The sequence below is a fragment of the Brassica oleracea genome, chromosome C9, assembly GCF_000695525.1.
Source record: "Brassica oleracea var. oleracea cultivar TO1000 chromosome C9, BOL, whole genome shotgun sequence".
NCBI lineage: Eukaryota > Viridiplantae > Streptophyta > Magnoliopsida > Brassicales > Brassicaceae > Brassica > Brassica oleracea.
In genome coordinates, this window is record NC_027756.1 from 49921347 (window position 1) to 49939018 (window position 17672).

At 38.8% G+C, this 17672-nt stretch overlaps 4 protein-coding genes across 8 annotated transcripts; 3 read left to right on the forward strand and 1 right to left on the reverse strand.

Moving 5' to 3' along the window:
* The first annotated feature begins 175 nt into the window (after positions 1-175).
* LOC106318224 lies at positions 176-1735 on the forward strand. Its single transcript, XM_013756111.1, has 5 exons — positions 176-365; positions 489-569; positions 942-1208; positions 1281-1315; positions 1407-1735. Exons 2-5 carry the CDS (start codon positions 500-502, stop codon positions 1602-1604), a joined length of 570 nt encoding a protein of 189 aa, XP_013611565.1. The 5' UTR covers positions 176-365; positions 489-499; the 3' UTR covers positions 1605-1735.
* Positions 1688-6599, reverse strand: LOC106318222. 3 transcript variants are annotated; one of them, XM_013756109.1, is made up of 10 exons: positions 6304-6599; positions 6056-6142; positions 5801-5890; positions 5605-5685; positions 5283-5477; positions 4366-5211; positions 2889-4157; positions 2585-2731; positions 2191-2504; positions 1688-2108 (listed from the first exon to the last, which is right to left on the reverse strand). In XM_013756109.1, the coding sequence occupies exons 1-10, from the start codon at positions 6370-6372 to the stop codon at positions 1991-1993; spliced, it is 3216 nt and encodes a 1071-aa protein (XP_013611563.1). In that variant the 5' UTR covers positions 6373-6599; the 3' UTR covers positions 1688-1990. The 3 variants fall into 3 exon arrangements, with proteins under 3 accessions (XP_013611563.1, XP_013611561.1, XP_013611562.1); XM_013756107.1 differs by having other exon boundaries at positions 2889-4254; positions 4463-5211; positions 6304-6598; XM_013756108.1 differs by lacking the exons at positions 5801-5890; positions 6056-6142; positions 6304-6599 and having other exon boundaries at positions 2889-4254; positions 4463-5211; positions 5283-5492.
* Positions 6600-9120: 2521 nt separating this feature from the next.
* LOC106318223 lies at positions 9121-10206 on the forward strand. Its single transcript, XM_013756110.1, has one exon. The coding sequence runs from the start codon at positions 9334-9336 to the stop codon at positions 10000-10002; it is 669 nt and encodes a 222-aa protein (XP_013611564.1). The 5' UTR covers positions 9121-9333; the 3' UTR covers positions 10003-10206.
* Positions 10207-15173: 4967 nt separating this feature from the next.
* On the forward strand, positions 15174-17205 carry LOC106313900 (protein LATERAL ROOT PRIMORDIUM 1). Of its 3 annotated transcripts, none has more exons than XM_013751830.1 (3): positions 15174-16329; positions 16674-16988; positions 17022-17205. In XM_013751830.1, exons 1-2 carry the CDS (start codon positions 15732-15734, stop codon positions 16985-16987), a joined length of 912 nt encoding a protein of 303 aa, XP_013607284.1. In that variant the 5' UTR covers positions 15174-15731; the 3' UTR covers position 16988; positions 17022-17205. The 3 variants fall into 3 exon arrangements, with proteins under 3 accessions (XP_013607284.1, XP_013607283.1, XP_013607285.1); XM_013751831.1 differs by having other exon boundaries at positions 15175-15310; positions 15476-16329; positions 16674-17205; XM_013751829.1 differs by having other exon boundaries at positions 16674-17205.
* Positions 17206-17672: the final 467 nt, after the last annotated feature.

Genomic DNA, 17672 nt, shown 5'->3' on the forward strand with positions numbered 1-17672 from the left:
CATTAACAAAACTGAAATTTAGTTTCCAAGCTATCAAATTTCAAGTAGAGAGATAAAGTAAAGAAGCTTACCCGAATTTTCCGAACTAAACCGGACATATTAAATCTCCTAACCGGACCGGACCGATTATAGAAACTCATTTACATTTGAACGTTAAAAATAATCCGCTCTCTTTATCTTCGTTTGAAAAAAATCCTCAAGAACAACCCTAGATCTGATTCTAACCAATCTTATGCCGCCCGTTTGTGTATTATCTTCCCACCGATTCCAAATCTATAATCCTTGCTTCTAGAGCAACACTTTCTCTCTTTCTCAATCGCTCCTTTAGGGGGGGGAGGCTTCCTTTATTCGTTCATCGAAATCTGGTGAGCTCTTAAAAGTTTGGTTTGATTAAAATGTTAATATCAGTATACATACATTGGGTCCAATTTATCTCTTACTAATGTTGAATCTACTACCCAAATTGGGATGTGTATGTATGTATGTAGTGAGAAAGAGTATGGCGAGCACAACTGTTCGTGGGCAGTTGATTTTTCAGGACGAGAATGCATTGGTGGCCCGTGGAAAGAGTAACGTTTCTTACATTTCCCCTTTTTTTTTGTTTCTGTCAGTTTATTTCTAGTGATATATGAAATAGGAAGAGATTCTTCTTATTTGCTTAGAATACATTCTTGAATTCATCTTGTTGTATATGTTTTATCATCATTTTAACTGCGTCAAATTCACAAGCTTGAAAATGTCTGCTCAATCAATCATGGAACTTTCGTTTATCTTGATGATTTTATGTAGTTATATATATATATGAGGACTGAGGAGGGAAGCAAATAAATCTCCAATGTTTGTATGTTTTGTTTTTTTTTGTAGTTCTGAAACCATATCACTTGGTTCCCCTCTTGACTATGCTCCTAAATCTTGTTTTTGGTTATATTTTAACATTGAAGAGTCTGTTGCTGCGGGAAAAGGTAAGAGCTCTCTCGCAGCTCCAAAGAAATACGGGGCGGGTTTTGTAAGCCGCAAGGCTCTCCATGATATTACAAACAAGTCGAAGTTGCAACCTCAAGCTTCTTCCAAGACTAGCAAGAGTCCCGAAGTAGTGGACTTTGACATAGCCAAGGAAGGTTACTTGCATGATCACCGCAAATGCATTGAGCAACATCAAAACCAGTGGGATAGTTACTTATCTGAACACATCATCCTTCATGCACATGGTAATCATTACTTGTCATCCTTCTTTTTTTTTGTCTATGCTTCCATTGCTCTAAATTTGTTCTGCTTTTTAGATACCAACATCGAGGAACACGATATTAAAGAAGAGGTATGATTAACTATATGCATCAATGCTCTCCTGATTGATCTCTGGTTTTGAGTAACTTTTTATGACTCTTTTCACTTGCTTTGCGCTTCAGGTGGATGACAAAAGCAGCAACACTTGGGATGAACTTAAAGATATACCAATGGAGGAGTTTTCAGATTTGATGGGATGCTCAACTCAGTGGCCCTCACCACCAGACTCCCCCATCCATTACCACTCATCTTTACCTTCATCGCCTTTGCCATGGCATTTTGAAACTGTAGAATTCAAGCTCGTGGAAGATGAAGAGTGAAGACACCAACCTGAGTTCAAGTTTTACTTGTACCTATGATTCTTGTTGGGATCGTAATCTGTAGTTACTCTTTACTTTCCGGATGTTGTAATGAATCCACAATTTTTTTTATTGAAACCCATTACACAGTATTTGTTTCTAAAAAGTAAGAAGAATGTATTCTTATAGAATTTACAGTATGGGGCACCACAAAGCATTTACAACCTTGTCACAACAAACACCACACAATGCCCCCAAACTACAGTGAAACAAGCACGTAAAACACTTTTAAGAACATCTAATTTTCTCTCTATATATATAGTAAGATCTGTTGTTATATCCCGAGATTCTGCATTCACCTGACTCGGGCGTTGAAAAATATGAGAAGCGGCTGGTGTTAAAGAGCTTCAACGAGGCATTTCCTCACTGGCTTTGTCAACCATTCGTACATTGTATTGCTCATAGACTCTTCCTCTGTTATCTGCCCACCACTGTTCCGCTTGTTTCTCACTAAACCTCTTTCGGCTGTTATAAACACACAACAGTCGAGTCAGCAAAAAATTACAAGTGATTGTTTCTTTTTAGGGGAAATAAGATATCATTGTACCTGAAACGGACACGTTTGAGGTCTCTAACACCTCCTGCTAAGGCTGTAAGAGTGATGTAGACACCAGGCTCATCTTGTTCAACCCATTCCTTCTCGTTCTTTGCTTCGCCATTTCCAAATACAGGTGTAGTGGTCCCATTAGAAAACATTGGGGTATTGACACCATTTAGCTCGGGTTCTTGACCGTTTGGTCGGTTTACGATATTAAAAGGGTCAACGCGACCAGGGCTGGAACCGAATGAGTTAAGAGACAGAGGAGGAGACTTCACAGTTCGAGCTGTTCCGACGGGTAATCTTTCAGCCATGTCTTTCAGCTGCATAGTTTCGTTGATGCTTATAATCAGTCGTAAGAAATCACACCCGTAAATGCATGAATCATATTATTTGAAGTTACTTGAGCGGTGAGTGATTTGATCACTTCTTTTGCGGCCGTGCATCTTGTCGTTTCTTCGTTAGCGATTGCCAACGCCTCCTTGAGCTGCTTGGCTGTTCTTTCCAGCTCAACTTCTTGGAACTGTGCCTTCCTTGTAAGACTTTCAACCTGATTATTTACTTGTTAGCAAAGAAGCAATGATAAAGAGAAACTGAAGCAGTAATTAAAGTATCATAATCTCACCAACTGTCTTTTTGTAGCAAAGAAACGTGTGACAAGTTTTATGTAAATAAGAGAAAAAACAAAAGATGGTGAAGAAACTTACCTGAGATCTTAGCTTAACAACCTCTTGGCTTATGTTATCATTGGTTCTCTTAGTATCATCCACCACAATTCTTGGTGTGGTTAGTCCTGAAAGAGTGGGAGTTGGTGTAGTTGAACGAGGCGGACTCGGACGTCTTGAAATTGGAGAAGTTGCTCGAGACACAATTCGAGAACCAGGAACAGAAGCTGAGAAGAACTTCTTTGACGCCCCAAATACTGGATTGAAAGTCTTGGCTATGTTAAGCGCACCTCGTTGAGAGCTACGACTTGGTATAGGTGACACACGGCTACTACTGAACTCGTATTTCTTGTTCTTCTTATTCCGACTGTCCACTTGTCTCTTGGAATCAATCAATGAAAATCTAGCTAACTGTCCATCGGATCTAGAATCCAACTTGTCATCTTTGTCAATGGGATCTGCTGATCCCTGGTTAATGCTTCCTCTTCTACTCAGAGACGAATGAGACGATGCATCAGTTTCCATGGTCTTTTTCAATTTGTTAAAACACTTGTCACACACTCGATATGGTTTGTTCGGGTTCGGTGCCATACAAGCCTTCAGAGACTTTTTGTTACTGCACGAGTGGCAAAACACTAGTCCACAGTTATAGCAATTGTGCCTCTTTCTCTTGAAATTGAAGGGCTGGCGACAACCTGAACACATGGACTGATCCATCCCTGATGCCCACCTGTGAATGCAGACAGCTGCTGTGAAGTTAGTTCCACAGGCAATACTTTTCACCTGTTTATCCTTGAGCGACTCTACCAATGTCGGGGAATTTCTATCATCTACATCCCCGTGACCAAGTCTACCGTTTGATCCCTTTCCCCAAGTGTAAACCTCTGTCTTCCAAGTTAAAACTGCAACATGATAAGCTCCGCATGCAATCTCTTCGACAAAATTCTTGTGAAGCTTACCTTCGACACGATTTGGAACTTTTCCATCAGCATGCGAGTTTCCAAGCTGACCATAGACAGGACTGCCCATAGTATAGACTTGGCCTGATGTTGTTAGTGCAACCGTTAAACTGTGCCCACATGCAACTTGACAAAAGTTGGGTTCAACAAGAGCAGCAACACAGGTAGGCACAAGTTTTGGTTCTTTATTACCGTGACCAAGACGACACTTATCACCATCACCCCATGTAAAGAGCTTTCCTGAAGAGCAATTACTCGAGCTCGAGCTACCAACCATGACTTCCACAATAGCTGCTGTGTGCCATACACCACAGGCTGCTCGGACAGTGCGGAGACCTTTCAAAGAGTCAACCTCCCGTGGTATGAAAACACTTTTCCTGTCCCCGTGGCCCAAAACACCAAAGGTCCCATCACCAAAAGTAAACAACTGCCCGGCAGATGTCACGACTTGAGGAGCAGTTACTAGAACTCGAGCTTCCAACCATGACTTCTACAACTGCGGCTGTGTGCCATACACCGCAGGCTGCCCTGACAGTGCGAAGACCTTTCAAAGAGTCTACCTCTCTAGGTATGAAAACACTTTTCTTGTCTCCATGTCCTAAAACACCAAAGGTCCCATCACCAAAAGTGAACAACTGCCCAGCAGAAGTCACAACAGCTGTGTGGTAAGGTCCACAAGCGATGGATGATACATGTATCCCTTCCAACAGAAAATTAACCCTTTTAGGGACCCAGTGACTGACTTCATTTCCATGTCCAAGAACACCAAAATCTCCTTTGCCCCAGGTATACAAATCCCCCGATAGAGTAACTGCACAGCTATGGAACTCACCACATGCCACAAGCTCAATATTTGTGGTGTTAAGTGCATCGATGAGCTTTGGATGTTGAATATTGGAATCAACCCCATGGCCAAGCCTGCCTTCAGATTCCTCTCCCCAAGAAAAACTTTCTCCTTGTTTAGTCACAACGACAGCATGCTGTCCACCACAAGCAATATTTTGGACGTCGAGTACTACTGTAGATTCTAAAGCTTTTGGCAATAAGGAATCCATCTTTATGTCAAACGAACTTCCAACTCTCCGGTTTCCACCGCCCAAAACACCGTCACCTATGCCTTCTCCCCAGATGAAAACATCTCCCAATGCATCTCCATCATTATGACCAGAGCCATGGCTCGAGCCACTAACAGCACTTGACATACTAACTCTGAAAGCGTCCATGCCCATACCCCTCATATGTCCATGCATGCTATCTGAGCCTCCGGAATGAACAGAAATAGTACCAGAATCTGAGGGATAAAATCCTTTTGGAGGAACTGCATATAACGCCATTTCCGATAACGCCTTGTCAAGCTGGGGCGGGCTCTCAAATGGACTGTGAATACGAAGGTTGTTAGAACCATCCTGAAAGATAAATAAAACGTCTTTTAGTTTTAATATGCACAAAAGTGTACAAGGAAAAAAAAAATTAGTACCCTCTGCAAACTGTCATTGCTACTAAATGGAGAGTGCAAAGGAGAGCTTCTCCGGGTATATGTCCTTGGGCTATTAGCTTCAGATGGTGTCCCATCACTTCTTGATTCAGTCCTTCTATTTCTTTGATAGTAACGTGAAATCAATGCTTTAAGACCACTAAACCACACCTCAGCTTCATCTTTATCCTTGCAGATCTACCAAATAAAATCCTACCACCAGATTAATTAACCTTAAATAACCACAGTGACATTGCGAGTGAATTGGTGATTATTTTATAGTGGAAGCAAATATATAAAGCAAATGGTTTTAAGAAAACCTCACCACATCCAAAGACCTCTCGCTATATATTAGAGAGAAAGACTGATATTCCTTCTCTGGACGAGGATACCTCTGAAAAATAGGCTACAAGAGAGACACAATTGCTATATATATCAGAATCAGAGAGCTCAGACTCAGGTAACTGTCAGATGAAAAGTTGCATAGAATATCATAAAAGAGGAAACATGGGTGAGCTTACAGTGCGTTGTCCAGATATGATCCTAGAAACATGGCTAAGCTTGAGATGTTTCTCCTCCTTCCCGGAGAACCATATCAAAACAGTCTCATCCTGAAAGTTACAAGCAACTACCTCTTAATAACCAAAACAATGAGCTAGATATAAAACTAAGTTGTGTGAAAGAAAGAAAGAAAGAAAGAAAGAAAACAAAAAACTAGACAATAAAATATCAAAGCTGACAAGAGATATTAGGAAATGGAACGAAAGATGGCTTACATTAGAAAGACGAAAAGGGCAGAACTTAGGCTTCCCTCTTCTTCCATACTTGAGCAAGTAAGCTCCTTTTTTTAGTGCAATGATAGCCTGAGACAAAAAAACAAAATAGCAAAGGAGGTAAAGAATCTTATTGCAATGGTGAAATTAGTATCCAAGGAATGAACTTTTTTGAATTGTTAAAGTGTTACTAGCAAAATGAAATCACAGGCTAATCAAAAAAGATTAAAGACTTTGGGATTAATCAAAACCTGCTCGATGTCTCTCTCGACAGGACCAGCTCTGCTAAGATCCGACGCCATGCTTCCGTTTCTCGACATACACTACAACAAATACTCTTCAGCCAAGTTCCTCCTCCACTTTACTCTAATAAGCTCAAATGCGAAAACTTTGGAGAGACTATATGTTATCTACATTCGCGGAATGCTCGTCTTCGATCTCGAAATCAAGACTCTAACTTCCATCGCAACTGTGTTTTTCAGCTCGAGTAGATCGATCCGAATAAGCAAGGGACTGACTTTTAGCAAAAGCCGGATTCTAAAGTCTTCTCTTTTTTTTTTGCTTTATTTTTATTTTCATTGGTGTATTATTCACATTTTGTGTTATTATTCACTTTTTTAAGTTTTTAGTTAAATTTGGTCTGTCTTAATCAACACACGCAAATTGAAATGCGATGTTGTTGTATAGAAAAAAAGTTGTCAACTCAAGAAATTGGAGTTGGGCTCGTATTAACATTTTTTTACATATAGAATAAGATGGTGGTGTGGTGTGGTGTAGCCTTACTTCACTGGAATAGATCAAGTTCTTCTTGACAAGTTTATCGTAAATCTTCCTATGCTAGTGCGCTGCTACGTGTAAGTTTTGATGTTAACAAAAGGAAAGTAAAATAATAATAGTGATAATGATGTAGATATCAAAAGTGTACTACTACTAGTCATGAGTGTCACTCTGGAAAATTTATGAGTAGCCAATAATATTCTTCTCTTTATTTATCTCTTCTTCTTTTGTTTGCGGTGGCCCAAAATTCTTCAACCACACAAGATGCAACGAATACAGATAAACATTTCCCCGATTTTGGACATAAAATGTGATGTAGCTGAAACTCTCCAGAGCTAAGAACTTCAATATGCAGTGCCGGTCCTGAGATATTTCGGGTCCAATACGAAACCAAAAATGTGGGCCCAAAATGACAATAAAAATTTTAGTTACGAAATTAAAAGTGAATTTACAATATTTTCAAGATTGCAAAAGTTTATCAATCCTAAAAATTATCTATTTACTCTTTTTATATTATAGACTAATGAAAAAAATATTCAAGGTTTTATTATGTTGCAATTTGATTAGGATCCATTCTTACATTTGTTACAAAAAAACAGTATAAATTGTAAGCTTTCAAGTGTATAAAATTATAGGTCCCATACCAATGTTTCTTGAGTATCACCAATGTTTTTTGAGTATCTGCTCAAGACAGGGCCTGTCAATATGCTTATTCAGTCCAAAGATGAAAAGTAAAAAAGTTAATCCTGAATTTGTCACACAAAAGCACCAATGCCAAAGTAAAAGTAGTTAACAAAAACATGTGTTTTAGAATAATGGGTTTATATGTATTATTGCTTTATAGATTAACTTTAGTTAGACGAACAATAGAATGTGCTAAGTTGTTTGGTTAGTAAAGTCAGTTGATGATATTCTTTATAGAAAATATAAACTAAGAAAAAAAGGCTACTTTATTATAAAAAATCAGAGAATAAAAAATCCACTTAAAATCCACTTATTAAAAAATTTAAAGTGCAGAAACAAACAACGAAAGCAAAAAACTAAAATAAAAACACTCAAAGCAGAAAACATAGGTATAGGCCAACAAGAAACATAGGTAGTCCTTCAGCTTCGAAAAAACTAATCGATCTTAGATTTTTCAGTCTTGACTGTGGGAATGCACAACTTCTTTGAAGTAGATGTTATGTCTGCCAGTTCTGAATCAATTTCTTTTCTTTTTGAGAAAGGAGTTGCACAATCTCCTCATAATGCATGATTCTCAACATCCTGCAACATAATCTACATTCCAAAGAAATAACAAACATTTGGTCAACAACTTAAAATAACATCAATAGGATAAATCAATATTCAAAATATCTAAATAATTTATGTGTTTAGAAATGTCTTTATATAATTTATAAAAAATAAAAATCAATACCCGCACACGCGTGCGGGTCAAAGCTCTAGTATGTATTAATTTGTTTGTGCGCGGTTGAATGAGGAGGCCCGTGTCTTACCTATGAACTTGGAAACATCAGCGGCAGACATCATCCTTCATCCTTTTGGGTAAAATATTGGAGGCCCATTACAATGTTTGTTTTCTTTTTGGGTTTGTCAACCACACACATGTAATGATATCTGCTATTTTATTTTTATTTTACTAAAGCTATGATACATATATCTGGTATTATAAAACAAAAAATTAAAGTCTTTTTTCTTCAAAATTAGGAACTAATCAAAAATCAAATAAACTAAAAAATTTAAAATCAATGTAACTAATAATAAGAGTTTCTCACTTTTTCTCCATTTGATCAACTTTGGGCTTTGGTTTTTACTTGGTTATACAAAGAAAGTATGCAACGTTTCATTAATTACAAGTTACAACCCTTAACCTAACCATCGTTCGTTCAAGTTGTTGCCTTTAGTGTGAAAATACAAAGACCATAATTTTCAAAGGTTCAAGTGGTGAACTGCACTAAACCATATTTCTGGCGCCGGCGATATGTTCAATGATTATTGACAACGTAAACAAGGAAAATGATGGATAACAGATGAGATCAGGGAGTATGAATCTGGACCATTAATTATATTAATTCGTCATTTGGCACAGTTGTCATAAGAAAAAATCACGAGCTCAACGTGTTGTAATGAAATATATAAAACCCCTTGATAAGATTAATGTTTGTGTGATTGTGTGTAACCACTTCCACGACTATTGTGTAATAATTATAATAAAAGCATTATAAAATGTAGCTTAATGCTGAGAAAAAAAAGGAGATGAGGATCAAAGCCGAGAGGATTGACCAAAGAACCGGCCTGATCAAATGAAATGCATAGGCAAATCCTGGAGTGTTTGACCATATCAAAAGGTCAACTCCTTCAAGTGGCTACCTTTTGGCTATAAAACAAAACACAAAGACCATGAATACAAGTCCCTCTATATATCGGTTCTCTTACAATACGACAATCCATAGCTTTCAAACTCAAAAACAAACCTCTCTCTCTCTCTCTCTCTCTGCAAAAATATGAAAAATTCTCTAATCATTTCTTGTTTCCCAATAATCCGTAGGCGCCAAGCAATTGTCACGATAGTTTTCTTTGAGTGCGGATCCACCAAAACCCTACGCGACTCCAAGAAACATGTTGCTGGAGAAATCATGTTTGAGTTTCCTGATCAAATCGTGTGCCATGCAGATTCATTCTTCATCGGCCGTCCGGTTCCAGCTCTAGCCATGGACGACTATCTCATCCCAGGTCAAACCTATTTCGTCTTACCAATCGAACGTTTCGCCTATAGAATCTTAACCACTTCGTGTATCTCCATCTTCAACTCTAGTCTCGAAAATGCTCCCTCGACTAAACCACCGCCATTGAATTTCACCGCCCCGTCGAGTCCACCACCGTTCGAGTATTCAAAGGGACTAAACGGGAAGATTCTAATAAAAGTTTCTCCTCATTTTATCATGAGTCTTATATGCAAAAGGAGAAACATCAGCGAAGACGAGGTAATAATAGATTGTGCTGAAAGCAAGGACATTTGTAATTCTCCCGAGTTAAAGAAGCATTATGATCAGCTTGTTGGAACGAGAGAACACGTATGGTCGCCGAAGTTGCAGACGATCTCTGAGCATGAGATTAGGGTTTCTCCACTAAGGTTCTTGGGGATTGTTCGGAGGCAACAAGAAGTGAATTGATCAAGTCATGAAACATATTATTATTTCTCTTTTGCATATGTTTAGTCAAAATTGGAAAGATTAAAAAAAAAGGAAAAAAAAAGTATTAGAGTGGTTAGTTGGATGTTTGGTTTGTATTGTTTGGTTACAAGCTAGTCGTCATGCATGAACAAGTTGACAATTTGCATGTTTGTGTAGTATTTCAATAAAGTATCTAATCTGTTAATTTGCGACTCCAACATGTAGATATGAATATTATGATACATGGTTCATCCTTGACAATTCAAATCTGCGTCGCATGACAATTAATTTGAGCTATGTCATATACTTTATTTGGCTTCATTTGATAGTCTTATAAAATGAATTAATGATAAGATAAATTTTAACAATTCACGACTTATTCTTCTATTTCGTCGTAATGCCTCCAAATGACGATGGCAACTGTTTCAACTTTAAATTTTCCCTGTTGCCAATAAAATGCATTTTTATTGTCAGCTCAGGTGACTTTATAATATTGGAAGGATGTATATTTTAATTGGTTTTGCACTTTTTTTATTTAGAGACTTAAAAAATCATGCAATCCCTCTAAATTGGCATTCGGCATTTTCAAGATTCAATCCTACCCTATACGTTTTTTAATCTATTTTATCGGCTGATCCGATTGATTGGAAAACGTATTTATACTACATAGTGGACTGTATATCCCATTGACAGATCTAAATATGGAATTTTTTCCAACTAGCACCAAAGAATGCATCGACCATCTTGTTAACTATTTAGAGCGAAACTCAGGTGTTTACGGACAAAAAAAGTGATAATACAGGATAATTCTCTCGCAATTTCTACATATGTTAGGTTTTATTGTTTTAGTATGCGGATGTCTAAGATACAACAGTTGCTTTATAGAGTAACAATTCAAATTAAAATTCAAATTTCATCGAATAATTGATTTTATAAAATTTAGATTCTCGTCAAGCCACCAGAACCTCCAGATTTACTACACGCTTTCGTCAACCTCGTTTTTCTTCGATTCCTCGTCACTTCCTCCAGCTCTTCTCACAAGCCACTCAAAGTCCTAGATCTGATGTTTAATTTTTCAAGGATTTCGAGTAAGCTCAGTGATGGTGGTGCTGCTCTTGTGTTCACTGGTGACACTATCTTGTCTACTGGCATTTTTTTCTTGTGGTATACAAGTCGTATTTTTGTCAGCTCGGGAATGAGTCTTCTCCCAGCTCTTATTCCAGCCTTCCTCTTATCCATCTGCTTATAGATGTCCAGGTCCACCTTAGCTCTTTACTCTTTGGGTTACTCCTATTCTTTTGAATCAGATGAAATGCTAGATGTGTGGGTAATTCTGGATTTGTGGTTTATGGTTTTAGTTGGTAATGTACTGATGGACTTAGTGTCCTTTGGTTATATCTTTGTGCGTCTTATTAGTTCTTTATGTTACGTTGATGCAACTCCCTACTACAGTATGCAGTCCTATTATTGTATTCAACCTGGTTTGGGGTGCAGTGTTTATGTGTTATTCTTCTTGGTGGTAGTTAAAAGAGAAAATCATTGTGATTTGTAGGTTGGTGAATATGGTTATGGCGGGTATTGATTGCCTCCTGTTTGGAGCAGTCTCTTTTCCTAATATTGTTTTATGTATAGACTGAATCGGATGAACATATGTGGCTGGTATTGCAAGGATTTTCCTCCGGACTACAGTTCTGCCTTGTCTTTAGTGCAGTGGTTGTGACTCTCAGGGTTCACGAGATGCAATCTTCCAAAAAATTTATAAAACCGTTGTGATGCAATTTCTAATGTTTACTTGTTGTGATTTGTATTTTCATCAGGCCCGTCTCAAACATAAAATGGGTCATGTGTTACAAAATTTTGAAGCTCGTTTCTTCGTACAAATTTTTTTTAAAATGGGGCTCAAAGCTAAAGTAAAAAAGTAAAAAAATAAAATAGGTCATGTGCAAATGCACTTTCAACACAGGACTAAAGCCGAGCTTGATTTTCATTTTATCTTAGGTTTATATGTTTTGAATTCCATTTGGCTCTTTGTAACTTCGTTGTAATGGAGCTTAAACTCTTCTAAATTTAATACAAGTTGGTTTGATAAAAAAAAACTCATAATGAAGGTGCAACAAACTCAAAACCCGATTGCAAGGTTTACTCACTTCCAAAAGCATCCGACAAATACCAAAAGAAATAACGCGTTTCTTTCTCTTAAATTATTTTCTCTCACCGCTCTCTAGAAAGTTCGCCGTTTCTCATCTTTTATGTGCTCCGGCGGCCGCCGCGTCCTCCTTTCGCGGTCGTCGGAGGCCTACCTCCTTTTGTCTCCGCTTCTCCTCGACTCTCCCTGTAGTCTTTTCTGTTTTGCGGCGGAGGGCAGCTATACGAGTCAACCTCTTCCGGTCCAGATCCAAAGCTCACGTCGTAGATCTAGGAGGCTCTCGGTGCGGTAAGTGGTGCTTGAGGATGGCGTTCACCTTGTTGCACTTGTCCCCTCCTCTCGGTTGTGGTCTTTGTCAGGTGAGATTTTCCAGATCTCGTTTGGCTCTTCAGGTCAGGCGGCGCGTGGGTCGTCGGTGGTCTCTTCCAAGGGTTCTCCTCCTCCTTCAGTGTGGCTCGTGGCTGTCGTGGGGTTGGGGCTCTTCTCGGAGGTCCGGTCTTGAGCTTTCTGCTCTGGGCTCAAGTTTAGGGTTTTGTTTTCCACTGGTGGTCTCTGGTGGGTTGCGTGGAGGCTTCTGAGGTTGGGTCTCGACTCTCCTCTTGATTTTCTCCGGTGGCGACGCTATGTGGTTAGCTTCGGCGCTCCACTTCAAAGCCTGTGTTGCCGGTGGTGTGGCGCTCATCGCTCCTGTTTTTCTTCCATGTGCTTCTTGCAGGTACTATTGCTTTGATGTGGGTTGTAGTGATCGTTTTTGATTAGTGACGGGCTGTCAATTGGGTACTCGTATTGTGCTCTCGTTCGATGTTAGCTGCTCCGGAGGTGTGTACCCTTCCGGTCCCTTTGTTCTATATGAACCTTCGGTTAAAAGGGTGTATACGGTCACGGTAGGCGGATTTGGAAGCAGCAATCTTCGAGTCTTCCTTTCGTACGATGACATCGTCGGATTGTGTCACTACCTCGTGCCGTCGGTCGTTGTTCGTGTCGGGTGGAGAGTCGGTTCGTGCTTGTGATTCTTTGGACTAGTTTGTGTTCGGTGGGTCTCTAGGAAGCTGTAAGCACCTTGCATTCAAGGTTTGAGGAGGCCTTTCTTTCGGGCTCGTGGCAACCGTCGGACCTTCCCGCTCCGCTCCTGGTTCCCTGGTTTGAGCTTGCCTCATTGCCTTTCGTTGCTCTAACTTCATCTCTCACCATTAACGTGCTTATGTTCTTGTATTGAAGCTTGTTGTTTAGATTATTTTTCTGCACTTGTGCAATAAGTCATCTTGTAATTTCTGTCAAAAATCCTAAAACTTAGTATAATATATTTAACATTTTGCCAAAAAAAAAAAAAAAAAAAAAAAAAAAAAAGCATCCCACGTAAAACCAAAACCCAAACCGTCAAATCGTAATCATGAACCGGCTGCCAGTTTGGGTACCGGTTCTTAAATAAAAGAGAAGGGGTGAAACTAGGCGCGTGGGGAAAACGCATGTCGGAGAGAAGTAAGACAACACGCCACCTTCCGCCGATTAGGCAAAGAAGCATTCGTCTTTGTCTCGACTTCCTCCATTATTGGTCCTTGTTAAACATTTTCTTCCCTTGAGCCCCGTGCCATCTGCTCCTTTTCTTTTACTTTGTCATAAATATTACTGTTACATGCTTTTATTTTATTTTATTTTCAGAATGTTATACTTTCTTCCTTTTACTTCCGTAAGATCCTTGTAATTTTTTGGTTTTCTTTCGAAATACCATCATTCACAATCACTCATACAATCTCGTATTCAAGAGTTAATTTCCAAAGGTTTTAAAATTAATGAGAGCAAGCGACTAAGATAGAAAAAGAGGACCATTCATTGACTGATATGGGGAAAAATATTGAACTGGCGATTTGTTTTTACTCTATTTTGCAGTGTATTTTGTTTGATAACCCTAATGACATTCAAACATATTTGTCAGTGACACTAACAAATACTACATATTTGAAGAGACAAATTAGTCACTGAAACTTATCTCCATTGTGCAAACAATATATGTGGAAATAAGTCTTCAAATTTATGAAGTAGAGCACAAAAGTATACTTATATGTTATTCCCTCAGTTTCATGATAGTTGATGTTTTATATTAATGCACAAAGATTAAAAAATTACATTTCTCTAAAAAAATATTTAAAAATATAATTTTAAAATCAGATAATTTTAAAATCAGTTAACCAAAAGACCGTAAAATCTAATTGGTTGAACAAATTCTAATAAAATTAAAAATTAATCTTAAAAACTCAAAATTTCATGTAAATTGAAACAAAATAGTTATTCTAAAACATCATATATATTAAAACGGATGGAGCATAAGACAATATGGGTTTAAGGCCGTGTTAAATAAAGGACCGTGGGTTTATGTAGTTTAGCACAAAGAGTCCCCATAAAGGGCTCAAAGAGCTAAGCTCAAAAGAAAAAGCAATGATTCGACGGCCGCAAAGCGTGGAGGGGAGCCGGCGAACCTTTTATTGAAAGTGTTCTTCTTTCACGTGCATAACTCAAACCAAATTTTCTCCTTTAAAAACTTTATATTAATAAAAAAAACATAAAGCGACTTTTTTTTTTGAAACGTACGTAAAAATATGATAATTCGAGTAAAGATATGCCCTCATAAACGATTTACGTACACTATAAAGGTTATAAGTTACCATGATTTTGTGGTATACCGAACAAGGTACCTAAAAGAGTGAACCGGTTACAATCGGTTCGTCAGGAAACAGAATCCGAGAATGGTTTACGCGCAAGTGGAGCCACGCGCACGGGCGCTGGTGGTGAACTTTGTCATCTGATAAAGAATCAGAGAAAATATTTAAGATACTCATTAAAAATTAAACTTCAGCTAGAATCCAAAAGAAAATGAAAAGAAGGTATCATGTGCCATTTCTTTGAGTGATTATTATTAAAAACATGAATAAGTAATAACCAGAATAAATAAACAAAAAGGGTAAAGAAAAACATAAGTTTTATTTTTTCACTTTCCTCTATCTTTCTGCAGTTGTCCTTGTTGATTATTATTAGAGAGAGAGACAGGAATAAGAAAGAAACAATCTAGAAGAAGGAAACAAAACATACATCATCACAGAGTTTGTTTTTAAGGGAGAGGCAAGAGAAGATCCACAAGAGAGTACAAGAACATATCAGTTAGTGACAGTAGATTGCAGTTTCTTCTTCTTCTTCTTCTTCTACATCACAGATTTTATTTTAGATTTTCTGAAAAAGAAAGAAGCATTTATAGGTTTATGGGTTATGTACATTGAAGCTATTGTGAGCAAAGAGAGAGTTATTGTTTTTTAATATATAATCTGTTGGGGTTAGGGTTTTGATTTAATCAGCTGTGGCAACGACGAGGAGGCATAATCTACCAACGTCGGATTCCGGTGCCTTCACCGACTGGGCGGCTACGACGACGACATCTTCACGCGCCACCGAGGATCTTTCTCTTGGCTTTAATGCTGGTCCATCTGTCGCCCACGGTGGTTTAGCCTCAGCTTCCGCCGCCGCCGGCGTTCCATCATGGCCTCTCGGATCCTCTGTCCGTTACGGCCTCCCGTCGTCGCCGGCGGCTGCGGAGATGGGTATGGTCGGTCTAAGAGACGTCTACCTTGTTGCTCCGGGGTACCACCACCAGAACGCCGGAGTTGTATCTGGATCCGATCAGATCAACAGTAATGCATCGCTCGGCGTTGGAATGATTCCTCTCCTCACGGCGGCTCCGCCGCATCAGCAAAACGTGGAGGACACCGACATTAACTTCCTCGGAGACAGCCGGAGATGGCAGAACAACAACAGCAACCAGACGCAGTATCTTCACTTCAAGAGTGCTCATCAGACGGCGGTGGCGTCTAGCTCGAACAACTCAGGCTCTGGCTCGGCCGCGTCGGGAACCGCCACGTGTCAAGACTGTGGAAACCAGGCGAAGAAGGAATGCAAGCAGAGGCGGTGCAGGACGTGCTGCAAGAGCCGTGGCTTTGATTGTTCGACTCACGTGAAGAGCACGTGGGTCTCTGCGGCTCGTAGGAGAGAACGGCAGGTCATGCCCACCGCGTCGACCTCCTCGGGGACCAAGAAGCTGAGGATCGTTGGGTCTCAACAACAACAACAAGCCACTTCTCATACTTCAACTTCTAACACGCCTCCTCAGAGTTTCGATACCAGCTCCAGCCGCCGAGGTATGTTTACGTTACATTAACTTGTATGCACATAATCTCTACATAAATTCATAATTGTATATATATGCATTTAACATTTGTTGATTGTTAATGTTATTGATCAAGGTTTTGGTTTCAGAATGAGGTAACAACATAACATAGTGTAGATCGGTTAGATATTTTTAATTTTCGGTTTAGGTTATTAAGGAATTTGATTTATTTCAACCATTTTAATGTTACAAAAAGTTACATTGAATTTAAATCAGTTGTATTGGTGAAAAGTGAATGTTTGATGTTAGTGAACAGTGGTTACAATTATGTTGATTTGGTGATAACGAATAGTAATGATGTTTTATATGCGCAAGATGGAGGACCAAGAGAAGCTTGGCCGGGGCAGGTTAGGGCCGCGGCTGTGTTCAAGTGTGTGAGAGTCACGGCGGTGGAGGACGGGGACGACGAGTACGCATACCAGGCGGTGGTGAAAATAGGTGGCCATGTCTTTAAAGGCTTCTTGTATGATCAAGGGCTTGAACCTAAAGAAGGTTTTCCTAATATGTCAGACTTGCATTTAGGCGGGGGAGCTGATAACAATAACGGAGTGTCTGTTGCCTCACAGCCTAATCTTGATCCGCCGCCAAATGTATACGGTGGTGGTGGTTCAGGGGGTTTTTACGGTTAAACTGGTGGTGGTTCAGGGGGTTTTTACGGTTAAACTATCTTAACAATTTCCTAATCTTGATGTTTTTCTTTTTCTTTTTGCGAATGGGGTTGGATACAAAAGAATTGTCCATGTGGACGAAGTACTACTAATGCTACGACAAACATTCTTGGCAGATGCCTTTTTTTTACCTTAATTGGTGGAGAAAAGTTGTTATTTAAAAAATATTGTTACGGTCTTTAATTGTTTTGTTTCTATTTCTTCTGAATTCTGATACAAAACAATGCATTTCTCCACGAATTTTATAGTAATTGTACATGTTAATAATATATGTAGAAAAACGTAAATATACTTACCATATATTATTGTAATAGTATCATTTATCAACCGACTTATTCTTGATTCACCCCTTAGGGGTACAACGATGAACCTAACCAATAGAATTTTATTATTTCAAATTCGATATCTAAAAATATATATATATATATATGGGCAAATTTCCAAAATAGCACATTTCTAAGTTTATATAACAAAAATAACACTCAAAAACTAAACTAAAATGACCAAAATAGCATATTTCTAAGTTTATCCTTTGAAAATTTTAATTTTTTTATTTTTCAAAATTAGAAATCTTATCCCCAAAACCTCATTTCTCAACTCTAAACCCTAAACCCTAAACTCTAAACCCTAAACCCTAAACCCTAAA